The following is a 27,729-nucleotide window of genomic DNA, read 5'->3' on the forward strand; positions in this document are numbered from 1 at the left end:
TACCTGCTCTGATGTTTAGTTTCATAGTGTCTTCGTAAATTGTAATCCTTCTTCACGGCAACACTTTCCTTGCAAATTAAACAGCCACACTTCCCCTCAGAGCCAGCCGAAGCCTCCAAGCAGAATTTGTTTAGGGGGCCCCTCTCCAATGCCCAAATCATTGACTATTGTTAAATGCCTTCAGACACCCAGTGTTTTCTGCTAATGCCTCCAATGTCCAGCTGGGTGAAAATAGTAGCCATCTGAGTTGCTGACCCTCCTAGGGTGGTCCGGGGGTATGCCCCCCTAGGAGATTTGTTTAACTTTTTAAAGTGAAATGCATGAATCTGGTGCACTTTGAGAGGAAAATTAAGAGGCTTAATCTGAATAATTTAGTGTGAAAACATTATTTGGAGACACTGTGTCAGATGAATTAGAAGCTATTGAAGAAGGACACATGGATTTTCCATAATAATATTAATTTAAAATAAGATATTATGCAGGGTCCTCTGGGATGGGCTTGGTGATCTTTTTCTTTTATGGGACATATTTCTTTAATATAATGAATGCATTTCAATTATTTAAAAACTAAAAGGGCCATATTACATTATATTTTTAAAATGTGCCGCGGGCCAATCTATCAGTTTTGACACCCCTGCACTAGTGGGTTAACTAAGAACAAATAAAAAATAAATTAAAAGGGCCAAATTACATTACATTTTTAAAATTGGCCGTAGTTTGGACACCCCTGGCCTAAATGCATTAAATTACTGCCATGTGATTTGCTGATTAGCTTTTTGTTTTTATAAGCCATTGAACAGGTTTACCTAATAAAGTGGCCGGTGAAAGTAACTATATATATACAGTATATGTATATATAGTATACGCCTGTGTGTGTGTGTGTGTGTGTGTGTGTGTGTGTGTGTGTGTGTGTGTGTGTGTGTGTGTGTGTGTGTGTGTGTGATTATATGGTAGTTTGATCCCATTTGTATGTGACTTTTAATATGTAGAACTCTCCAACCATCCAGTGTAGAGTTAATGTCTGTGCTTTAGCGTGGACGGTACCTGGTTGTGCAGGTGCCATGTCTGATAGTCCACCTCTGTGCACCTCCTGTTGAAGATGGACCTGAAGTCGATTTTCACCAGTTGCCACTCCGAGCGATGACTGACGTGGCCAAAAATCCTGCAAAATAGCGATGCAGACTGCTGGTTTATACATACACTAACATACTGCATACATGGTGATGAGGAGAACAAGTTCTGTAAGAGAATGCGGCTGTTTTAAAAAAAAAGTATTTTTGACATGTTCCAATTGAAAACCAACCAAAAATGTGTCAGACTAATAAAATATATCATATTCCTCAGTGCCAAACCCCTACATTGTTGTCCAACAATTATAAAATACTATATCAAATATCAATGATCTGCACTGCTGCAGTGTTTGGTGTTTTGTGCCCCCAACGGAGCCTTCCAGGCAGCGCTGCCTGGTAGGCCCCATTTGGGGTACAACAGTTAGGGTTAGGGTTAGGGTAAAGGCCTTCCAGTTACAAGCTGGTTGGTCAACCAGCTAAGGAAAACCATGAATCAGAGGGACTTCCACGTAAAGTTAGTTAGTGGACCCTGAGTTGGGAGTTTTGGTCCATTATTTGTAACCATTGTAAAGGATGTACTGTATATCTTTGTTTCTAAATAAATGGGCTTGGGTGGGGGTCAGACGATAAAAGTGTTGATAATAATATAACTTCAGACAGAGGCTGAAAAGATGAGATTCAGCAATGGCACTGTGAGAAATATAAAGGTGTTTGACAATACGCCATAAAAACAGTTTCTAGTAGAAACACACATTACAATTTAGAACCTGAACATACGATGTGACCTTTAAGTAAATAATAACAATTGTAAGATGCAGCCTTTCCTGGAAGTTGTTTATTTTGTTCTTTAAGTGGGACTTGTTGACAGTAAATGAATAAAGACAGGGGCCAACCCTGTGACATATAATGCCCAATCTCGCATCTTTACGTCATAATAGCAAGTTTGAACCGCATTGCACTGAAAAGCATTAACTCATTTATTCTGAAAGCTTCACTAAAATAAATACCCATATTTGTTTTAATAATCAAACAAACAGAATCCAAGGTTATTATGAAACAAGCTGCGTGAATATTCCATCTCCATCTTAAATTGAGTGGGTGTGTTCCCCTGACCCCCCTCACCATTCATACCACAACATATTTATCACAATCAATCTGTCAATTAGCTCTCGGGAGCAGCTGACCGTGACAGGCACTTACTGTAAAAAATGAGTACAAATTGACAAGAAAGCAGTGCATGATGGGCCTTATGAAAACTAATGGTGTGTCCGCCAGATGAGATGCTCCGTGCTTCGAGAAACTTCCTCTGCTATTTAGTATGGTAGAAAAAAAAAGATTAATGATGTCCCAATTCTTGTGGTCACATTTAGCATGCTTAAAAAATACCCGAATGCGTACTACATCCGGTCAAGATATTTAGTCTTGAAATCAGAATGCCATTTGGGCAATTCTGACCCACAATCCAGTGAGCACCGGAAGTGACGTCACGTCGACGGAGCCTCCATATGAAAACAACCAGCAATGCGACGGATATACTATAAGCAAGAAGCAAGATCAAGGTGCAATGTTATGATGACACAAATAAGTTAAAGTATGTCCCAATTGTATGCCTACTGCATGCTACCTAGATAATTATTATGATCAGCTGGAGGATGTAGAATAGAAAAAAGAAAGGGTATGTGATTTGAAACGCAGTGCTATTCTCAGTGTTAACCGACCAGCATTTTCTTGGCACTGCCACCCCCCTCCCAACGCTCTTTTCTTGTCGTGGAGGCATGCATTTTTTACTCATTCCCTTTCTATTTCTCGTGCCCTATCACTCTATATCTGACTACAGAGCTGAGAGTCAGTCAGTCATCTGTGGCAGGTGTCATGACAAACATTGAAGTAATGGCTGTGAAAAAACCCTTAGGTAAAATGTCCCACCAAAGTCCTAGATCTCTGGTGCAATAAGGGAGCAGTTTTGTGTCATACCATACGCACGCCAGTCAGCTCTGGGCTATTCTAATATAATATTTGTGAAAGAACACAAAAAGGAATCTAGATGAATCTGGTGTCTGAGGACACGCCAAAGCACACTCACTCACTCACTCAATTTTGAATGTTAAAAACTTTTTTGTTGATCGCTCAGATGGTATTCCTTCATGTTCTTCAAATGGACAGTTGTGCTGTCGCCAGCCTTGCCAGTGCATTCATCTCCTGTGATCATAATCTTGAGGCAGACAGTTTTGTTTGGTAGACCATGAGAGAAATATTTTATTTTATTTTATATTCATGATAAAGGAAAACAGGCAGCCAGGAATTCTGTATAGAAGGAAGGCTTTAGATATGCAGTCGACGCACTGGTTCCGGTGAAGGCAGATGAGAGCGGGCGCACACACACACACACACACACACATACATAAACAATCATGCAGAGACACACGCACGCACAAATGCAAACGCCCACACGCACACAAACAGATGTAGTAAAACTATTGGTGCCTGGTATAACATGTACGGTGCCCACCATTTTGTCCTTAGGCAAGACACTTAACCCCAAACTGCTCCAGGGGCGCCGCACTTTGGCTGACACTGCACGAGGACCCCCTGTGAGGAACTGCATGTGTGTGGTGTTGGAGGGGATATGTATATGAATGTGTGTTCATTGGCAAATAAAGAACACCTTTAAAATATATATTTTAAATTTTTAATTTTTTTTATTGTGGCATCCCTATGGTTCATCGACAGTTCAGAGAGACAGAGGTGAAATGGGGCAGAGAGGGGAGCGACATGCAGAGAACGACCACGGGTGGGAACCGAACCCGGGTCCGCTGCCGGGCCCGGCCCGGGGGGAGGGGGACGCCCCACCAACCGAGCCAAGGGCGCCCCCTAAATAAAGACCAGTTACACGCACACACACACACTCTTTTTTTTACTTTTTTTTTTTCAGTGTGTTCATGCTGCACATATGTATAATGTTAATCACACCATATGTCGTATACATATTATAAAATTATATTTATTTCCATGTACAGTATTCTATTGCATCTACATTAAATTAGCTTTTTTTGCATCTACTTTATATTTATATGGTGCACCACCTTATCTCTACACTTTATCTGCATTGTGTCCTTGCACTGTGTTTGTGTTTATTTGTTTCCTAGCTGTTGCTCTTCACTTCTGTGTTTCCATTATACATGCTCTCCTTCTAGATTGCATTGTTGAGATGAGCCTGGGACATTACCAATGACTGCTGCATGTAATTATTGTGTATAATGACAAATACACGTCTTGAATCTTCTATCGTGATTTTATATAGATTTCTTATGTTGACAAGTCACTCACGTCATGATGAGCGTCTCCTCCCCGGGCTCCCCTAGCACCCCGTCCACAAACAGAGGCGTGTTGGTGAAGCTGTATTTGTTCCACTGCCGTCCTTCGTCAAAGCTCAGCCTGGGAACACACAAAGCACACCCGCACACGGTAACATCCCCGACTGATTGTGTGCACAAGCTAATGACCCATGGAGTCCTCTGAGAACTTGATATCATATTCAGAGCGAGGGCCTAGGTGCATCCGCTCGGTGCACACTGATCAGCTATAGAAGGTAGACTCATTATGGATTCTACCACCAGTTAGAATTAAATGACAATTGTCAAAGCCAAATGTTTTCTCCGTGGCTGGTGGGCCGGTTTGCTAAACCCAGAATAATGGTCATCATTTCAAACTCATTTTGCCTGTTGTTTGACTAACTTAAAAAGGGATAGTTCAGTAGTTTTGAAGCGGGGCTTTATAGGGGTACTTAAGGCATATTGAATATGTTACCTTGTGGATATGGGGAGCAGTGAGGTCACTACAAGGAGTTTAGGGGATATGTTGTTGTTGTAGCAGAAGGCAGCCTTGTACTGTTGCAGAGGGGGCCAGAAAAAAAAACTTTACATATATGAATGTTAACCTCAAACCTAAATATCCGTTCAATTGTGCACTAAGCTGCGATATTATACAGTACACAGCTTTACCGCTTGACTATTGTTGTCTTCTTGTGTCTCTTGAACAATCTGCAGTAGCTATCAGTCGAGCAGGGCAGGAGTGGTAGGAAAAATAAACTTATGTCTGGTTGACTATCAGCTAAAGCTTTGGAAAATAAGTCGCAGTTTAGCGTATACAATTCAACTGATATTTAGGTCTAAGGTATAAGCATTTATATATGTGGAGAAAAAAAACGTTTTTCTTCTGGGCCCCCTCCGAACCAGTACCAGTCTGACTTCTGCTACAGCTATACGTCTTCCCCAAACTCCTTATAGTGACTGCACTGACCGCCATCTCTGTAAGGTAAGGTAACACACTCCCTGTGATCCAATCCCCATACTTCCCTACTATTTAGTATGCCAGAACAAGATTTAGGATGTCCCAATACATGCACGTCAATTGTAGTATGCTGAAAATACATAAATGCCCCACTAACCCCACTAGCATTTTGGAGTATTCATCTTTATTCTTGACATAATGAAAAAAAGATTATCTGATATGTTTTTCTCTCCTGTGGCCCTAAAACTATTCTGTACTTTAGTGTGTAGTGTAGTAAAAAGAAAAAGTACATGATTTGGAACACAGGGACTAACTACACCTAGGTACCTCATACAACCGCACTTCGATGATACTGAATTGAAGTGCGGCACAATGCGGTACAATGCGGTACGTATTGTGTGTGCTGAATTAACAAAATGCTGTGTAAATGCCCTTTAAGACTTGGGCATTACTCCTAAAGGGATTTAGTCATGCTGTGACAAATGGGCGTCTCTGTCATAATGACTCACCACAGGTGTCGGATGGGAAGCGGAGTGTGTCTTATTGCGACTAAGGCTCCTCCCTGGTCCAGATACAACACTGCATACTCCTCATCGAAAATCTGCACGGACAAAAATAAAAAAATAAGAGAGTGAGAGAGAGAGAGAGAGAGAGAGAGAGAGAGAGAGAGAGAGAGAGAGAGAGAGAGAGAGAGCCAGGAGTCACTTGTTACCGGGCGGGGTGCAAAAAAACCTATGCACGTCTGCACACACCCACGCCCCATCATTTTGAGCCGAGCGAGCAAAGTAATAATACAATACACACACACACACACACACACACTACCACACACAAACATGCACTGTATACATTGCGGTTGGCACTTGCTAACATCAGCTCTTGGAATAATTGTTTTTTCACTGCTGAGTTTAATTAGAAACCAGAGCCATAAATTGAATCCACCAGGGATCAAGTGAAGTAAGGGGGCAGGTAGCCCACTGGCAGTGTATCCAGGGACCCAATCAAACAACATTTAAGATTACATTTGATTATCAACAAAGGAAAACACTGCAGAGTATGTATGAGGATTAAATTATAAATAATACAATCAGGGAGAGTGAGTGAGTGAGTGAGTGAGTGAGTGAGTGAGTGAGTGAGTGAGTGAGGTGGATATTTCCAGTCACAGGATGACAGGTCAGCCAATTCAAGGTGCTCCATATGGCAAACGACACAAAATAATTATCAGGTGCCGTGTACTAATTAGCATGACATGTTTGCTGCTATTGGAAAACAGGTGAATATCATTTAGCAGTAAGCTGACACAGTGACTTCACAGGCCGTTAAGTAGTGCTACAAATGGAAGCGGAACTAAATCAAAAAGATAATTTTCGCTGGCGGAATTAGTATGTTTGTTTTCTACTTTTCTTAGTCAAAATATAAATTATGAAAAAAGAATGCGAAAACCTTAACCGCCCCCTTACATCGGTACGGTTCTCTATTTGACATAATTTTGGGTTCAGACTGACAGTGTCGTGAAATCTGAACTATGTTTGAGGGTTAATACTTAACAATATGCAACCAATGCAATTAACTAGCTTGAACGCTTGTTGTCAAAATCAGTGAATATCTCCTCACGATCTGCTACATGTACGTATTGTGTGCTGAATTAACAAAATTCGGTGTAAATACACAGCCCAGGCTCTGTAAACTGGCATGTTGCTAGCTACGGTGGGGCCCTCTTTTGGGCCCTCTTTTGTTTACATACCCATTTACAGAGCCTAGGGTGTGTGTATGAACACCAGGGACATTTTGGAAATATTCATTGATTTTGACAATGAGTGTTTTGGATTAGGATGGCTGATCCCACCTTTAAGTTAACTATACAACTATATGTATCACTTGCATCATTCTTTGACAGAGTTTCAGCTAGCAACATCCACTCGCAAATATCATGCGATCGCTGCAACGTCCACCTGTACGTTTTATTGTCATATGTGAGATGAAACAAAATGAGTAATGTCTGCAGTGTAATTACACAGAATATAGTTTATAATTGCAGTATCACTACTTACAGTACCAAAACAACTTAAGGATTCAGAATTTTCTAACAATAAAAGAGAGGCCCCCCTCACCTGTCTCCATGCGTTCCCTGCGTCCGAGGTGATGTATATACTGACGTTGGTGGTGGTCAGCTCTGAGCCTATGGAGCCTGGGAGGTGAACAAACACATACGCACGCACACACACGCGCGCGCACACACACACACACACACACACACACACACGTACACACACACACGTACACACACACACACACACCCACACACACACACACACACACACACACACACACACACACACACACAAACACAAGACAAGTTACAGTAAATTGAGCTGAGAAAACTGCAGAATTCAGACACAGGAAATGGGAGTCAATTTAAAAATCCAATAAATCCCTTATTTGAAAGCGTCAGTGGGGGCGGGGGAGCTCTGGCCTGCAGCTGCATCACTGAGACTGTAATTACAGGTCCTCTACAAGATCTACTGTTACTGTGCCGCGCTACACTCAACCCACACTCATTACTTAATTTAAATTAACCAATAAATCCAGATTACTGTATTCATCTTTTCAGCAGTTCTGACCGTATTAAGACAAGTGTTTACTAATGCCGGTGCAGGCTGCTGTTAATTGCTTTAATTTAGCCTGTCATTGGTGCCAGGTGGTTAAACAAGAGGCCGGAGGAGAGGAGAGCGAGTGTTTGGTCTCCTCATCTGAACTCTCTTGAGAAACACTTTTGCTTTACAATCCCCCTGCATCTACTGTAAACTTTAACTTAACACCAGCTGATGATGTACTGTAGATTTCGCTGACCTCAAGTGTTTGATGTTTTCACCTGTCTGCAGTGATGGAGAGGTGTGTGTGTGTGTGTGCATATGTGCGTGCATGTGTGTGTGCGTGCGTGTGTGTGTGTGGGTACCTTTGTAACACAGCACACACTCCAGAGTAGGGATGTAACGATATGAAATTTTGGGTACGATACGATATTGCGATTGATATCACGATACGATATTAAGCGCGGAATTCATTTCTACCCCCTCAAATGAAATGTTGTACCGCTGATTTAAATAAAACATAAACGCAAGAATAATTCAAATTTTTTATATCTTAATATGAAGAAGAGATTTCTGAGAGATTTAAACAACTTATCACCAAAACAAAGACACTGCTTCTCTACTGCTGTTTTTAAAGAAGCTTTACATCTATATTTTTCAAACTGAAATAGGAATTTTAAATCTAAACTTAATTTAGTCACTTGTCTGTAACTGTAAAAGTATGTATAAAATAAAAATAATTTAAATAGTGTGATAATTTCCCCATTTATTTATGTTTTATTTGCTTATCAACTCTATTTTTGCAAGCCATGCTTTTACCTTATTAGGCCTACATTATGACAAGCACAATTAACTCTGTAAAATATTTATTTATGATTTTTATTTGTTATTAACTTAAATTGCAGTCTCAAAATCAATGTTTTTGCAGTGCACTCCTCTCCCCCTCCCTTCCTCACACTTTCGCAACGTCACCTTCATTTGACCAAAGTAGTGTCACCTAAGTTTGAAATAGTAGGGATTCCATAGTATTGCGCAACATGCTGTTAGCTACTGTCTGCTGAGTTCACGTGAAGTTGTGATGAATATATCAAGGATCTTTGGACTTATTTCCTTCATCTGCCTTTCACGGAAGTTCGCCGACTTTACCGGGGATTTAACGCGCGGTGGCGGTGGATTCTATTCTATTCTGTTCTATTTTTTTTTTTTTTTTTTTTTTTATAATCTCATTTCCTCACGTTCGCCTGGATTCATAATGATATAATTGACCCGCGAGCAACTTTCTCTTCAGTCTGGTAAGCTACTATGTCGATCTTTTTCTCTATCTCTCCCTTTTCTCTTTCTCTCTCTTCTTTGCTGCTACGTGACTCAATGTTGTGAAGCTGCACGCGCTAGTGTAAACAACGGCCCACGTGAGACGTGACTGTTCAGTTTAAAGTTAGAAGTCATGTTTCAGTGATAAGATGTTGTGTCAATGTGTTATTGTTTGGTTTCCAATGTTGGTGTGGCCCATACAGTGTTAGATTGAGTGCTACGTTTATGACAACGTTGCTTACCAGACTCTCCACAATGACGGAGCGCATTTACCATGCACGCTCGCCTCAATACCGTGACGCGGTATAACAAGAAAAAACTTACGGTTGACATTCGTGGCCTTTTCATATCGCGAACGACCGTTTTGCGGTATATTGTTTCATCCCTACTCCAGAGTAATACTGGTTTTTAAATGCCATGAAACAGTGTGTGTGTGTGTGTGTGTGTGTGTGTGTGTGTGTGTGTGTGCTTGGGTCCCTTCTCAACACACACACACACACACACACACACACACACAACACACACACACACACCTCTGACTTTTTTTTTCGCCTCACTGGCTCAATTGGAGTCTTTGCTTTCTATTCTCAGAATCAATGCTGCTCTGAGGGGCTAAACCATGGGGATTATATTGTGTGCACAGGTGACATATGCCCCTTGTTTCTAAGGTGAGGTGACACGTGCATAGACCGGGGACAAACAAGTGCAAAAACAGCCAAATGCAATTGCACAGAAGAACGCCCTGCTGAGAACCGCTGCACTGCCATAATGGAAAAATCACAGGGTTCACATGTCGAGAGCTTGACTGAAAGAGGCACGTTCCTTTTAAGGCTTGGGTAGGTCCGTGATTGGACTTTTGTGGGTCTTTGGCTGTGTTCGGAAAGCCATACTAACGTCCTACTCATACTCATTTAGACGTCAATTTGAGTATGTGACGGTTGTGTATGCGAGTTTGGGTAGGCGAGAAATGCCCGGATGAGTACTAACTCCCGGGAAGATTGTGGGTATGGACCGATTGGACATTTTTCCTACTCAACCGCCCCACAATGCATTGCGTCTTTTCAAACGACAAGGAAGGTTTTTTTAATTTTTTAATTTTTTATTTACAATTCTGCATTTCCTGCACAACCCAGGACTGTATGTAAAAATATAGTTCTAAATCTAACCTGTGGAGGGCGGTAATACGCTAAACAGCGTCTAAACGGCTGTAATCTTATAAGAAGACATTCTTTATTGCTTGAGTATTCTTCAGTGTGAATGTTTCGACGCACCTCGCATATACAATTGATCTTAAAGTAGACAGTATGTAGTATATAGATGTTGAGTATGTAGGAGGGAGGACGTTCGTATGGCTTTCCGAACACAGCCACTGTCTCTTTTGATTCAGCATAACGGACATCAAATGTGTCCATGGATGGAGAAAAAAAAATTGGATTCACCACTCAATTGTGAAAGGAGCAATTAAAACATGACTTGGAGAAATCCAGAGATGGGTCTTTTTTTCTATGTCTATTCTGTTCGCTTGTGCCATAAGACAATACAGAAGTCATTTCACCCTCTCCATTGGATGCGTATACTACTCTACACATGATTTGGGGAGTTTCATTTGTTTTCTGCAATATATGTATGTAGCTTTTTCTCTAAGAGTAAAATATATCTGTGTATTTAATTTAAAAGGCGTTAAAAAGTATTTGAAAAACACAAACAACTGAGCATCTGGTACATGTTTTATTCAATTAGATAAGCACTATAAATTATGAATGAAAAATAGATTCAAACTAAAAGTTACACTATCCAAAAGGAGTTCTGTTTTTTAAAGGAAATTGTAACACAAACTAGAAATCCTGCGGAGATTTTGAAAGTACGGGCCGCCCGTGTAAATCGGGGAAGGAAAAAAATCACGGCCGACCCCTGCGATCCGAGAGACTTTACTGTAGAGCAACGTGAGCTGTACACGTCTGACAAATGATAAGTCGATCGGAGTCAGGGGGAAAGGGGCGTGGCCTGGCAAACATTGCATTTTTGAATGACGTTTTTCGCATTTGTGGCGCCCCCTATGGGTTAACCCCGACAAGCTTAGAGGGCCACGCTAGCACATGTCTTCTGCACATATCCTGCAAGTTTCACGATGATAGGACCTACGGTCAACGAGTTATGGCCAATTTGTAATTAAGCCCCGCCCCTGCGTAAACATTTTAGTCAATGGCGGCCATGTTTTCCAAGCTATCCTACTGATATTTTTCGGAGACGTGCGTCATAGTCCCCCGGGGCTTCGTGAGACATTTGGTGTCGATAGAGTAAAACTTGAAAAAGTTGTGGTTAAAACCCTGTTTTTCAGTTTATGCTAATTAGCCGAAAATATTTCCAGGTTAACTTTTATGGTCCAAGAGGCTTTTTTGTAGAGCACCCTGTCATACAGCTGTGTGAGAAATGTCAAGTCAATCGGACTTACGGTGTGCGGGGCGCGGCCTCTCAAACTTTCTTCAGTCTGGGTTTAATTATAGCGCCCCCTAGCGGAAATTTAAAAAAAATTCTGAGAGGCTATATTGTAGAGCACCATGAGCTGTACAAGTGTAATCAATTTCAAGTGAATCGGAGTCGGGTGACATTTGTGGCGCCCCCTATGGGTTAATCTCGATAATCTTAGAGGGACATGCTACCACATGACTTCTGCACATACCCAGCAAGTTTGATGATGATAGGACCTATGGTTAAGGAGTTATGGCCAATTTGTGTATAGGCCCCGCCCCTTCGTAAACTTTTTGGGCAATGGCGGCGAAAAAAATAATCATGGCTGACCCCTATTGTCCGTGAGGCTATATTGTAGAGCACCATGAGCTGTACAAGTGTAATCAATTTCAAGTCAATCGGAGTCGGGTGACATTTGTGGCGCCCCCTATGGGTTAACCTCGATAAGCTTCTATGGACATGCTACCACATGACTTCCGCACATACCACAGCAAGTTTGATGATGATAGGACCTATGGTTAAGGAGTTATGGCCAACGTGTTATTAAGCCCCGCCCCTGCGTAAACTTTTTGGTCAATGGCGGCCATGTTTTTCAAGTTGTCCTACTAATCTTTTACGGACGTTTATTGTAGTCCCCCGGGGCTTTACGAGAAATTTGGTCTTGATACAGTCAAATTGCAGAAAGTTGTGGATAACACGCTGTTTTTCACTTTATGCTAATTAGCAGGAAATATTCCCTGAAGAAATGTTATGGTCCCAGGGGCTTTTTTGTAGAGCACCCTAACACACACCTGTGTGAAAAATTTCAAGTCAATCGGAGTTACGGCGTGCGGGGCGTGGCCTCTCAAAGTTCTTTCAGTCGGGACTTCATAACAGCGCCCCCTAGCGGAAATGGGAAAAACTGTATAATAGCACACCCCGGGGGTGGGGACGCACGTTGTGTGAAATTTTTGCATGTCTGCGTGTAACGGTGTGGGAGGAGAAGCAGCTAGAAATTTGAGGCAGAATAAGAAGAAGAAGAAGTCAGAAGTCAGAATAAGTATGGTGGAGAGTAATAATTACGGGCCCTCAATACATTGAGGGCCCGTACTTAATGACTCTGCATTAGACACGGGTAATTATCGGCTTCACCTCTGATTGCCTTTGACGTGAACATCAAACCTGGATAAACACACTAATTTTCATATACACTCAACAAAAATATAAACGCAACACTTTTGTTTTTGCTCACATTTTTCATGAGATGGACTTAAAGATCTAAAATTCATTCCAGATACACAATATTACCATTTCTCTCAAACATTGTTCACAAATCTGTCTAAATGTGTGATAGTGAGCACTTCTGCTTTGCTGAGATAATCCATCCCACCTCACAGGTGTGCCACATCAAGATGCTGATCTGACATCATGATTAGTGCACAGGTGTGCCTTAGACTGTCCACAATAAAAGGCCACTCTGAAATGTGCATTTTTTTGCTTTATTGGGGGTCTGGGGACTCAGAACCAGTCAGTATCTGGTGTGACCACCATTTGCCTCATGCAGTGCAACACATCTTCTTCGCATAGAGTTTATCAGATTGTCAATTGTGGCCTGTGGAATGTTGGTCCACTCCTCTTCAATGGCTGTGCGAAGTTGCTGGATATTAGTGGGAAGTGGTGCACGCAGTCGTATACGCCGGTCAAGCACATCCCAAACATGCTCAATGGGTGACATGTCTGGTGAGTATGCTGGCAATGCAAGAACTGGGACATTTTCAGCTTCCAAGAATTGTGTACTGATCCTTGCAACATGGGGCCATGCATTATCTTGCTGAAACGTGAGGTGATGTTCATGGATGTATGGCACAACAATGGGCCTCAGGATCTCATCACGGTATCTCTGTGCATTCAAAATGCCATCAATAAAATGCACCTGTGTTCTTCGTCCATAACAGATGCCTGCCCATACCATAACCCCACCACCACCATGGGCCACTCGATCCACAACATTGACATCAGCAAAGCGCTCACCCACACGACACCACACACGCTGTCTGCCATCTGCCCTGAACAATGTAAACCGAGATTCATCCGTGAAGAGAACACCTCTCCAACGTGCCAGACGTCATCGAATGTGAGCATTTGCCCACTCAAGTCTGTTACGGCGACGAGCTGGAGTCAGGTCAAGACCCCGATGAGGACGACGAGCATGCAGTTGAGCTTCCCTGAGACGGTTTCTGACAGTTTGTGCAGAAATTGTTTGGTTATGCAAACCAATTGTTTCAGCAGCTGTCTCAGCAGCTGGTCTCAGACGATCTTGGAGGTGAACCTGCTGGATGTGGAGGTCCTGGGCTGGTGTGGTTACAAGTGGTCTGCGGTTGTGAGGCCGGTTGGATGTACTGCCATATTCTCTGAAACGCCTTTGGAGACGGCTTATGGTGGAGAAATGAACATTCAATGCACGAGCAACAGATCTGGATGACATTCCTGCTGTCAGCATGCCACTTGCACGCTCCCTCAATGCTTGTGGCATCTGTGGCATTTTGCTGTGAGACAAAACTGCACATTTCAGGGTGGCCTTTTATTGTGGACAGTCTAAGGCACACCTGTGCACTAATCATGATGTCAGATCAGCATCTTGATGTGGCACACCTGTGAGGTGGGATGGATTATCTCAGCAAAGCAGAAGTGCTCACTATCACACATTTAGACAGATTTGTGAACAATGTTTGAGAGAAATGGTAATATTGTGTATCTGGAATGAATTTTTGAAGTCCATCTCATGAAAAATGTGAGCAAAAACAAAAGTGTTGCGTTTATATTTTTGTTGAGTGTATAAGGGACTTCTCTATTTCTGTCCAGCCATCTGTAATAATTGAAATAGACAGGATTTTAAAGCAAAAAAAAAAAAAAAAAAAGTGTACAGCAGCCACACTGACTAATTCTAGTGTGAAAACAGTGGAAAAGGACACAATCACTGCGTTCCGAATCGAATACTTTCTACTATTTAGTGTGGTAGAAAAAATATTTAGTATGTCCCGATTCTTGTGGCCAGATGTAGGATGGTTAGAAAAGACCCGGATGTCTACTACATTCGGCCAATATTTTTAGTTTTGAAAACAACATCCTATTTGGGCGATTCTGACCCATAATCCAGTACGCACGTGAAGTGATGTCACATCAACGGAGCCTCCATATGAAAACAAACGGGAATGCAACGGCAAGAGGCAAGATCAAGGCGCGGTTTTATGATGAAATAAATAAGTAAAAGTTTGTCACATTAGTATGCCTACTGCATCCTAACTAAATAATTGTTATCGTCGGATGTATAGTATGTAGAATAGAAAAAAGAAAGAGTATGCGATTCGGAACGCAGGGACTATGTCACTCAGAATGGATTCCCTGTCACTCACCTGATGCCACGATGATGCCCGGGGCTGAGTCCCTGCTGTCTATGTTTCCAGATGTGTAGGGGTTAGCAGACACGTGCAGGTGAAGATGTAGCGAGCAGTATGGCTGGAGGGAAGAAGAAATAAAGGAATCAAATCAATCAATTTACTATTGACGCTTTCCGAATGACGCTTCCGTTACAGCCACTTGTAACTTGGACACACATCCCTCCACATACACTCATACGTTTTGCCACAAACAACCATATTCCCCATTGACGCGGGCCGCCTCACCATTAATTTTGATTGGGTTAACCTTTTACCGGCACAATTCTCATTACACGTCCAGCAAAAAGCCAGTGGTGCAGGGTGGTGTTGTGACAGGGCTGCCTGTTTAGAGGGTTTATTAAAACGCTGACATTTCCTGACAAATGACTGTATAATACGGGTAGAAAAAGGCGAGGCATGACACAGAATTGTTAATTGGTTCATGACAAAAAGGACGACTATTTTTTTCTAAACATAAAGTCAAATGAATGGAAAGACCTACACGTGACGTTCGTCCGATTTGTTTTTATTCAAATGTGCATCAGTAAAAAAAAAGGGATTGACGTAGGTGTGTGTAGCAGCGATTAACATAATATTTAAAAAGTTATTACATTACTGGTTCAGAAATATTATGACGTTTTAAGATACTAGATTATCTGCTTTTATTAAATTAAAGATTGAAAAACTTTTACATTATTGGAAGTTAAATACATTATCTGCCTTTATTGGCTGCTGTTGTAGTAAAAATGTTAAATGATTTACTATAAATGTTCAACTTTGGCTTTTAGAGTGAAACCTGAATCACTGGATCAGACAATGAGGAGCTTCCAACTTCCAGAGGCTTTCAGGGAGGGAGGGAGACAGCTCCTTCTATTGTCTGCCACCTCACTGTCTGTGAGTTTCTTTAAAATGGTTAGTTTCAAGCTTATTGGAGTGAAACAAAATGGCTGACCTTTTTGCTCGGAGCGCTCAGCTTTCTGAGCTGGGCCCAACTCATTGCTGCAGTCAACCTCCTGTCAAGGCCTATCTCTCTCTCTCTCTCTGACGGAAACACACACACACACACACACACACACACACACACACACACACACACACACACACACACACACACACACACACACACACACACACACACACACACACACACACACACACACACACACACACACACACACACACACACACACACACACACACACACACTAACCAGCACACAATGGATGTTTTTGCCCCACAGGTCTTTGCTGGGGGCCTGCAGTAGCCTCCAGTCTCGCCCTCTGTTGTAAGTGATGTGTGTCTTCACTTGGTTGTCAGTCTTCTTGTTGGCTAGGAACATCCCCTTGATTCCCGCCACCTTGGGAAATAAAAAAAAAGAGAAAAGCGTACAAGTCCAGTTGATTACTTAATTTCAACAGTGTTTTTTTTTTGTTTCACAATTTTTTTTCAGAAATGTTATGAATAAAAAAATATAAAAGTGTGTCAATATCTAGCTTATTATGCACACGTCTGAATCTGTCTCAAATATCTACATGCTAAATGAAGCAAGAGCAAAAATCTTTATTTTATTTTGGCCACATATCAGAGTCAATTTTTTTTTACAGAACATAGTTTGGATTCAGCCTTTTTTTTCATTTTATAAATCAAGAATATATGTAAAAGGCTTAAAAATGCATTTCCAGCAGGTTGTTCCAATGGATCAATTTACGACATAGGGACAAATGATTCTGTATTAACCCTCAGAATAATGCTAAGAATGATTATGGAAAGTTCAAGGGGTTCAGAGCTTTGTAAAAAAAAAACTAATGTTAAAGATTGTTGTACAAGAATAATATACAGACTCAAACAGACAAGGGGCCTATCCGAAAAGTATTTTTTGCATAGGAAATTTCCTTTCCTATCGAGATGAACCGGAAGTACTCGGCGGATAGGTGATCCGAATTCTCAAAATGCTTAGGAAAGGCATAGGAAAGGAGCCTCGATTCATCCTTTAACCCTCCTTTAGCATAGGTTACTCCGGACCAACCTATGCTAAAGGAAAGGAGATAGTGGTATCCCATAATCCTTTACGGCGGCAAGATTTAAAGCAACAGGCCACCGCCGGAGTTTACCGACTCTACACGAATACGAACGAGAGGTAAAACAGAAGAGAGGAGAGGAGAAGAGAAGAGAGGAAGATTTAACTCGGCTAAAACAAAATACCCCCCTCCCCTCCCCCATTAAGATAATAAAGAACTCATAAAAGACCAACATCATAATAGTTATTTTCGTAGCACATAATTTACACCATAAGAAAATAAAATACCAACTTCACATTTAATGAAGTTACTGGGGCAGTTAATTTCAACATCAACATAAGTGTAGCCTCTTTTTATTCCACATGTGAATTGGGATATAGGCTATGGGAGTGATTCTCACTCTGTTGGCGACAACCTGATTAAAATCAATATGAAAAGAACGCATGGATCAAACGAGCGCTTGTTGTAGTACATTTTAAAAATAGTGTAGTTTCACGCTAGTGACTCACGTCAGCAATACTCGCCGTCGCGCAATGACGTCGGTTAGGAAAAGTGGAGTCGAATTCATTTGAAACAGCGCTGTCCTTTCCTATGTTCGATAGGAAGCACCTTTCATCTCTCCTTAACCCCGATGACGTTTAGGGGTTAAGGTACAGGAAAGGAGGCTTATAGGTTAGGAGATTGGACTTTTCGGATAGGCCCCAGGTGTAGTAAAATACACACCTCAATGTGCATTGTTGATCTTTGATTTATACTAGTTTGAAAGAAGACATATCATGAAAGCAAAATAGAGGAAATAATCTCAAATTTGACCAGTCTGTGTCTCACCTTAAGCATTTTCATATCTTAGGTGACATGATAGCAGCTAGGTAACTATGGTGACATCATATATATAATATAATATAAAATCAAATCAAATCAAATCAAATCAAATCAAATCAAATCAAATCAAATCAAATCACGTGCACTTGGGCAACGCCTGTTACCTCTTCTGTATTCCCAACTAAACCCAAATAGTGCCGCAAACACTGAGTGGATGATGATGGAGTGTCCGAGGGTATTTTGAGTAATCAATGTGTGCCTTAAATAGATGCGACTCCGTGTTGGAAGGCCGTTAAAAGAATGGCCCGGGGACGCTGGATAGAGTCAGTGACAGTCGCATAAGCAGGCAATGGAGACTCCACTCTTAATAATTGACGGATACTTCAATCTCACTCTTAGGAGGGATTTAGCATATCCTCCGTTTTGGGTGGCGACCCCAATCAAGACAGTAGTGGATTTGATTTCTATCACAAAAAGTTCCACACCAAAGACATGAGCAGAATCGTCAAGAGCTTAATTATCCGATTCAGGCCACATTACCCTGCGTTCCAAATCGCATACTCTTTCGGAATTTCTATTCTACATACTCCAGCTGACCATAAACATAATCTAGTTAGCATGCAGTAGACATACAATTGGGACATACTTGTACTTATTTATTTAATCCTAACATCGCGCCTTGAACTTTGACTCTTGCTTATACACTCAACAAAAATATAAACGCAACACTTTTGTTTTTGCTCCCATTTTTCATGAGATGGACTTAAATATCTAAAATTCATTCCAGATACACAATTGTACCATTTCTCTCAAACATTGTTCAGAAATCTGTCTAAATGTGTGATAGTGAGCACTTCTGCTTTGCTGAGATAATCCATCCCACCTCACAGGTGTGCCACATCAAGATGCTGATCTGACATCATGATTAGTGCACAGGTGTGCCTTAGACTGTCCACAATAAAAGGCCACCCTGAAATGTGCATTTTTTTCTCACAGCAAAATGCCACAAGCATTGAGGGAGCGTGCAATTGGCATGCTGACAGCAGGAATGTCAACCAGATCTGTTGCTCGTGCATTGAATGTTCATTTCTCCACCATAAGCCGTCTCCAGCAACTTCGCACAGCCATTGAAGAGGAGTGGACCAACATTCCACAGGCCACAATTGACAATCTGATAAACTCTATGCGAAGAAGATGTGTTGCACTGCATGAGGCAAATGGTGGTCACACCAGATACTGACTGGTTCTGAGTCCCCAGACCCCCAGTAAAGCAAAAAAATGCACATTTCAGGGTGGCCTTTTATTGTGGACAGTCTAAGGCACACCTGTGCACTAATCATGATGTCAGATCAGCATCTTGATGTGGCACACCTGTGAGGTGGGATGGATTATCTCAGCAAAGCAGAAGTGCTCACTATCACACATTTAGACAGATTTGTGAACAATGTTTGAGAGAAATGGTACAATTGTGTATCTGGAATGAATTTTAGATATTTAAGTCCATCTCATGAAAAATGGGAGCAAAAACAAAAGTGTTGCGTTTATATTTTTGTTGAGTGTATATCTGTTGCAACGCCGGTTGTTTTCATATGGAGGCTCTGTCGATGTGTGAGGTCACTTCCAGTGCCACTGGATTGTGGGTCAGAATCGCACAAATATCATGCTGGACTTATGTAGTAGGGCATCCGGGTATTTTTTAAGGCATACTTAATCTGACCACAAGAAATTGGCAAACCTTTATCTTTTTTCTGCCATAGTAGATGGACGTTTGTGTATTGGAACGCAGGGATGGTTTTATCCTCTGTGTACAGTGCCGGTATGTCTTTAATAAAATCACACCTGCATAGCTTCCCAGTTTCCAGAGAGTAAACATTAGCCTTTAACAGCCACACACACATTTAGTTTTTTTGGGGGGATTACGTGCAATTTGTTAAAGTAATATCTGCACTTACTCATCAAAGAAAATAAATAATCGCAGCCTCCGGAAAAAAAAAATCTATATTCCCTGGCACTATCCCCCAATCGCCTGTGTTGATGTCAGCACTTTGAAACTACTTCGTATTCACACAATGTTCTGGAAAGACAGTATAGGCTTACAGCAGCAGGCCTTCCCCAAATGACAAAACAACAGTACTTTTCATCATCTCTCGCTTCCTAGCACTAAAATATTGATCAGTGTTCATTTTAAAACATGTGGGCTGCATTTGGCACTCAGCCGGCAAGCATTTATTTGATCATTTTAAAGCAATATACACTAGGCAAAAACTAAAGTTAAGTAAAACACTGGGCTATTTTTAGATTGTTTGGGATATTTTGCTTCCATAACATGTTTTTGTTCATGCTAGTATAAATATAAGGTCCAAAATGTATATTTAGGTGTTTATTTGACTAAACTTTTTTATTTGTTTATTTGTCTGTTTGCATCTGTATATTTCTCATATGCAACCATATATAATATAAATTATATTAAAACATGTTTTTAAATGCAATACTCTGTACCAAACCTCTCATCTTTGACAGCACTTAACAACTACAATTTCAATAGTCATTCTAAGCACTATAATGGTCTTATTTATGATACATATTCTTCTTAAAACATGATGATAATACATTTTTAAGACATGTACTGTACATATAATATTTTATTTACAAAATGAAAAAAGTCTACATCCAAAATATTTTCTGTAAAAACTTTGAACACTAATATCTTGTAAAAATGTAATTAAATTAGGGCTGTCAAATTAACGCGTTAATTTCGATTAATTAATCACAGAAAAATTAACGCGATTAAAAAAATTAACGCAGATTAATCGCACTTCTATATTGCCCTTTGACCCGGTGCAAAAGACGTGAGACGATAGCGGAGCTGCACCTGTATCTTGCGGACACGACCCGCACGGAATTAAAGAGTAAAGAAAGAAGCAGAGAGGGCTCTATGGATGTGTTATGGGCTGCTCCGGGCAAATAAGCATGAAGGTAGGAATACGTCATATGTTATTCTCCGCCGTGACTACCTTTTTGCTAGTTGCGATCTTCTAAACGGACACCAGCCCCCTCTCACTCTTCCTAGCATATGCCTGTCTTTTTTCCTGTGTGTGTGTGCGCGTCATTTAGCCTGCTTGTTTTTTTGTGTTTTTTTTCGGCGCTAGTAGCCTAGTTCCTAAATGTATTTAATGTAGAAGCCTGGCTGAGGGGAAGAGACAGAAGTTACGAGAGACGGCGAGAGAGAGAGAGAGAGAGAGAGAGAGAGAGAGAGACCAACGGTAGCCTATAGGCCTACAGTTGTTTATAAACAGGCATAAAAGTGTCATATAAGTATGCGATTAATTTAGATTAATTAATCACACAGCCTGTAATTAATTAGATTCATTTTTTTAATCGCTTGACAGCCCTAAATTAAATCATTTAACTCTGGCATTTTCCAATAGCTAGATTAGCGTTTCTTAAATAGATGCATACTTAAGCATATTTACTGTAGTTATATGTTGCCAAATTTGCATATGTATTCAAACATTCATGGACAAATACATTTGTAATACAAAATGTAATTGTTTCATTATAAGCAATCAACTTGCACAGTTTCGTGATGATACCAACGTTTAAGCAAAAAAACAGTTAACATTTTCACCTTTTAGGACAAAGAGGAGCTTGGCTAAAATGAATACTGCAGACTTTCTCCAAAATTCTAAAGCACAGCCGTTCTACTTCTAGCACAGTAGAATACACTGATACTTGAAGCACATCATTTAAAACTTGAAGTACATATCTGAAATTAACCCTGCGCTCCAAATCACATACTTTTTATTTTTACTACACTACATACTTAAGTACAGAAGAGTTTTAGGGCCACAGGAGAGAGAAAAAAAATCAGATAAGGAAGATGTTTTTTTCATGTCGAGAAATGTCAAGAATAAAGACAAATATTCCAAAATGTTGACGTGCATGTATTGGGACATCCTAAATCTTTTTCTGGCTAACTAAATAGTAGGGAAGTAAGAGGATTGGAACGCAGGGATAATTTGCAACCAAATCCATGTGTGTTTACCTCATAGAGGTCGACCATGACGTTGCCTTCAGGGCCCATGCTGCTGACTACGTTCTCCAGAGCCAGAGTGTAGTAAACCCCAGATGTGTCCGACACATACAGGTTGTAGGTCTCGTTCTGGTTCCACTCCTGTACGGCTGCTACCACACGGTTCTCATCCGTACTGATCACGTGCAGGTCCTGAAATGTGAAAAGAATCGCATTACAATCGCACATGTTCTTGTTGGAATGAGAAATTGAGTGGAATGTTTATTTTCCAATGGTGGCGGCAATACACAGCCATATAGATGGTGTATTTAAAGATGGAGTCAGCAATTCTGGAGAACACTCGTTGTCAAAAACACTTTGTTAAAATCAGTGAATATCTTAAGATCTGTTACATGCGAGTACAGTGTGTGCGCTAAAAAAAAACATCTACTGTGAGTTTTACAGCTAGCAGTTTCCAAAATCGCTGCCTCCACCTTTACTTTGGGAATTGTTTTGTTAATACAGCATTCATTCTTATTTTGATAAAAAAGGCACAAAAAAAATATGTTTCAAACATGCTCTTCAGAAAATATTTTTTTTTTATCCTTTACATTAATTTATGCTAAAATGAATGAAATAAATACACAAATAACCTAAGTGCACTTCAATGTGTACTATAGGTGTCCGTATACAAACTATACTGTTCTTCCTCTCCTGCTGGGGTCGAATCATATTCAATAATCATACTAAGCTTGTGTTCTGTGCTCAGCCATGTTAACTACAGTAAGAGGAAATACTACAGTCATTACGGCTCTAGTCGGGGTTTATTGGGCAGAGATTATGGTGGAGAAGGCGTGCTGTTTGATAGTGTGCTTCATCTACCTCTGACTGTGCCTAACACCTCACAGTGAGCCCACACAGATATACCGGGGCAGGCCGCCTAGGGCTTGATTGAATAAAACATGCTAAATTGTCAATGGGGGATGTGACGAGAAAGCGCCGAATAACAGTCCTGAAAGTTACTGTTCGGCTTTGATTTGTCCCATAAATAATGAAGAGTGTGTCACGCAGAGCTATTGCAAATGAACTGGTCTTTTTACTGCCACTTTAGCTTACATACCAAAAAAGGGCTGGTCGGTATCTATGTATATTGTGTGCTTTTGAAATGCAGGGAAATGTCCACAAACTGAAACTAAATTAGAATGTGTCTCATATACTGTATAGTTGCTATAAAACTCTGGGATTATTAACTATGTGTCAATCGTACAGATCTCAGAGTATCTGTTCATTTAAGGCGAAAAGGCATTTTTAAGACTAGTACATATTCTTTTTGGATTTATAAAATGAGAAAAGGCTGTATCCTAAATCTATTCAATAAAGACTTTGGATACTAATATGTTGCAAAAAAAATTAAATAAAGATTTGAACTCTGGCTTTATCCAACATCTGTCATTTTTTTTTTTTTAATAATTGCAAATGAACACATAATTAGTTAGATATTGCCACATTTGCATATGCATTCAATCATTTCTGAAATAATTGTAATACACAACAATATTGTTTCAATAAAAGTAAGCAACTTGCAACATGAAGACATAATATAACTTAGACATTTTACCCTATTCACCTGCAATGTCTCACCTTAATACACTACTTGACAACCATCAAGATCTCATGAGTAATATAATGATAATATAATTCAAATTTTAAAGAAGTAGTATTTGTTTATTAAGCCTATCCTATATTCCTATTAGTTAAATCTAGCCACCAAAAAAAGAGAAAGAAATAAAGAAACCAAGATATACGTAATACGACATAGTGGTACCAGGCGTTATGCTTGTTACCTTGGGCAGGGTGTACTTGGGCAGTTTCATGGGCGTGAAGACATCTCTTTTAGCCGACACATAGTATATTGGCCTCCCCACGGTCGACACCTTTAAGTTGACGAAAATGTTGAGTCAAAACATTTCGGGGGGGGAAAAACAGATCAAGCATTAAAAGCACAGTGGCACATAAGGGCTAGACTAATAGCACTCTATAAAATAACCTTGAAATATTGTCTTACCCCACAACAAAAAAACATTGCCACTTTTCTGCCTCATACGCTGTTTCAAATGGTTTTTTTTTAAACTTTTTTCAACAGAGCAAAAACTGGACAATTACCTACCTGGACAAACACATACTCGTCCTGCACCACCAGAGAATTGGGGTCAATGTAGCCAGGGAATGGCTTGCCCTTGTTGGCATCCGTGCAGTTCTGCAGCTTGCAGGTGACATACAGCGCCTCTGCACACACACACACACACACACACACACACACACACACACACACACACACACACACACACACACACACACACACACACACACACACACACACACACACACACACACACACACACACACACACACAACACAAACACACGCGCGCACACACACAAAGACACACACACACAATTGCGCGCAAACACACACACACGCATGGGCAATGTTATTAGCCAATGAAGAAAGGCAGCCTTCAACTCAAGAGCCAGGTGAACCTCTTTTAGCTTTCCTACATTACTCGTGTCAATAAAGTGGTCCAATGTAAGGAAGGGGGGCCAGGGTGTGAGACAGATGACCAGAGGGGCCAATTGCTTTTTCTTTGCCTTCAATCTTTTGCACTGGGAGAGAGGGGGGGAGAGAGAGAGAGAGAGAGCCTGCTGTCTCCACATGTTAGCATCTGCCAAATATGTGTCTGCCTCCATCCAAACGCACAATGATCAATAGTGATGGTGGTGTCTCTGTCGGTGTGACTGTAACATCTGACACCAATGATGGTTGCCAGGTTTTGTTTGTATGATTGGCTTTTCCTCTATTTTATATGTTTTGGCCTCAAAGAGAGTGTTGTGCCAGAAATAGAAATAGGGCTGTTAGACCAAACGAAATTCCCTGTGAATGTAACAAAAAAATTATAAAAAAGCAGATTTTAATGTAATAATCCTAAGAACATAATAATTTTCCTATAAACGCAACAGTTGCCTATACCACCCACTTAATACGTCACTTTAGGGGATTCATTATATTTGTGGGAAGGTACAAATCTTCCACTTTTTTGTAAAATTGTAATAATGCAATAACCCATACAAGAAATACATCACAATTTTAATCAGAATATGCAGCTTTTACAAACTCTAAATGTCTTCAACTCAATAGTAACACAAGGGGGGAGGTGGGTTCTTCAACCCAGTTTTAGATAATAATATTTGATCCTTAAAATGATTGTAAACTTTCAGAACAGTTAAATATTTAAACAATATGATATTGGTGTACCTTAGGTTTAAAATAAATGATTATGTGCATAGTTCTGTTCACGCTATGTCTGATATGTAATGGGCAAGGACAAGAAAAATCTATTATTTTGATGATTGGCCCATTCATTGTTTTCATTTTTTTAATGCTGTTGAAAATAGAAAACTGTTCTAAATACATTTTGCCAAGCACAATAATGCAAGTGTGTAAAGAGGGGCACGCCCCCCCCCCCTCTTTGTTTTACTAGCGAGTTGATTGACCATTCCTGTGAGTTAGATATCAAAGGGGGAGGGGCCAGAGCAGGGGCAAGGGGTTAGCCACGCCCCATGATAGGAGGAGTCCATACTGAGTTGATTGAGCTGAAGACATTTAGAATAAGTAGCTGGTATAAACTGCAGATTTTGATTATATTAGTGATTTATTGCAATTGTAAGTTATTGCAATTTTGAAAGCAGAAGATTTTACCAGCCCACAAACATAATCAAATTGTTTGCAAAAAAATTATGTTAATGGGAAATGATTACATTAGTGGGATTATATCATTAGAAACTGCAGATTTGCATTACGTTTGCAGGAAATTACGTTTGTAGGAAGTTTTTACGTTTGTGTGTCTAACACTAAGATATCCTGACTTTTAGTCCTTATATGGGTCAAGCTTAAAAAAGTCCAACATTTACCATAATGCATGTTGTACATATTGGAACATCCATGTCCTGAAGTTATAATGCAGGTTTTCTGTTATATTGTTTTAAGTCTTAAACCCCAAGCTAAAAAAAACTCCCGACGGCATTATCACACCCTGACAAGTACTTGACAATGTGAATAATAATTTGCTCAACAGATACATTAAAAACGAATGAAATAATGAGAAAAAAAACAAGTAAAAATAGTTTTGTCATCAGAGAGGGCAGATTGAATTCAATGCTGCATGTCAATCTACAATATCTCAGTCTTCATTGTCATTCAGGAGGATGAGTCCTTTATCCCTCTTCCTACGAGAGCACCACTGAGCCAAATGACTTGCATTTAAAAAAAGCATTCTAATATATGCATTACTTTTTCTCTCCATTGTCATTGTGTGTGTCCTCCCCGGACCCCGGCCATTTCCGCTGTCCCTTTGCATTACCCCATTCCTCTGAATTGTCCACCACACACAACTCCTCTCCCCCACTGCCTCTCGACTTGAACACAATGCTCACGATACAGTCCCAAAAAAGACATTGAGAAAAAATGCTCTCGGGTTTTCAATTAACTCACGTCCTTCAGAGATGCTGGTTTCCAGGTGGATTAAGCCTGGCTCTTTGTCCAAACCCGTTTTGGACCTGAAAGGCAGACAGACAAATGTTCAGTGGACATCAGCGCTGGTCTCTTGCCTTCGGGGGAAGATTCCATCTATATACTGTAGTCTATGGTAGTATGGGCAGTGACCTGATAAAGTATACAGCGCAAAGTCTTTGTCTACGTTGTGAATTGCAGTTTAAGGCGAAATGCAAAAAAATAAAAAAACATTGGTAAAGCACTAGTCAATTAAGAGATGTTTTTGTCGATTTTGCTTCCATAACATGTCTTCTAAAGTAGAACATAAAAGCTAAGCATGTACATTTAGTTGTGTATTGACTGAATGACTCTGTTTACATTTCTCCCATTCAACCATCTGTAACGGCCATTATCGCAACATTAGTCTTTTTTTAATACTATGAACCAAGAGACAAATGTGTGTTTTTCAGTGAACGTCCACCGCTGCTTTATTTGTCTTGGGGCAGATTCCCCCTATAAATCGTTGGGCTGTAGTCTGACCTGAGTGAGTGTTGTACACTGAAAAGGCACGCACAGTTACAACTGCAGAGGGTTAAGTCAAGTCTCTATGACAGCTGAGATAACCATCAGCAGGTATTGGTCAGAAGGAATTAGAGTATATTTGTCTTTCCTGGGAATTGCAAGTTTAAGGCAAATGGCAAAACATTGTTTAGAGAATTATGGCTATTTTGCTTCCATAACATGTCTTCTGAAATACTAGTAGATAATAACACACTTGGGTGTTGATTTGACTTCATGTGGAGCCTATATCAACCATCTTTAACGGCCATCATCTCAACATTAGAACCATTTTAGAACCATATACGTGACCGTCAGGGGCACTTCCTGGTTTTCCTTCCAGTATGTATTTTATTCTAAAATAACGTAACATTTAAAATTATAGAGCGCAACATAACGTGGTAAATAAGCAAGTCTCAACAAGCACACAGGAGCATTTAGTGATGTTGCAAAGTTGATATTTTGACCTGCTCCCCTTGACTACCAGTGTTTGAGCTAAGCTAACCTGGATGAGCGACTTTTGCCCATTTCTATATCAAAAATGCACACATAGTTACAGGAAGGGTTTCTGTAACTATGTATAGAAAGTGTATAGAAACAGAGCCATGGTTCACTGTGTGACTT

General features: G+C 40.4%; 1 protein-coding gene across 1 annotated transcript in view; it reads right to left on the reverse strand.

Moving 5' to 3' along the window:
- The window catches only part of sorcs1 (sortilin-related VPS10 domain containing receptor 1), a gene marked incomplete at both ends in the record, with an annotated part of 176,761 nt that overhangs the window by 34,974 nt on the left and 114,058 nt on the right, over positions 1–27,729 (reverse strand). The window contains 10 exons of the mRNA XM_080028890.1: positions 1,045–1,162; positions 4,398–4,505; positions 5,870–5,961; positions 7,472–7,548; positions 15,124–15,226; positions 16,358–16,504; positions 22,033–22,212; positions 23,844–23,933; positions 24,167–24,285; positions 26,548–26,612. Coding sequence (XP_079885016.1) covers positions 1,045–1,162; positions 4,398–4,505; positions 5,870–5,961; positions 7,472–7,548; positions 15,124–15,226; positions 16,358–16,504; positions 22,033–22,212; positions 23,844–23,933; positions 24,167–24,285; positions 26,548–26,612 — 1,099 coding nt within the window. The remainder of the gene's footprint in view (positions 1–1,044; positions 1,163–4,397; positions 4,506–5,869; positions 5,962–7,471; positions 7,549–15,123; positions 15,227–16,357; positions 16,505–22,032; positions 22,213–23,843; positions 23,934–24,166; positions 24,286–26,547; positions 26,613–27,729) is intronic.

Source organism: Ammodytes marinus, assembly GCF_949987685.1.
Source record: "Ammodytes marinus genome assembly, chromosome: 6".
Classification (NCBI taxonomy): Eukaryota; Metazoa; Chordata; class Actinopteri; order Uranoscopiformes; family Ammodytidae; genus Ammodytes; species Ammodytes marinus.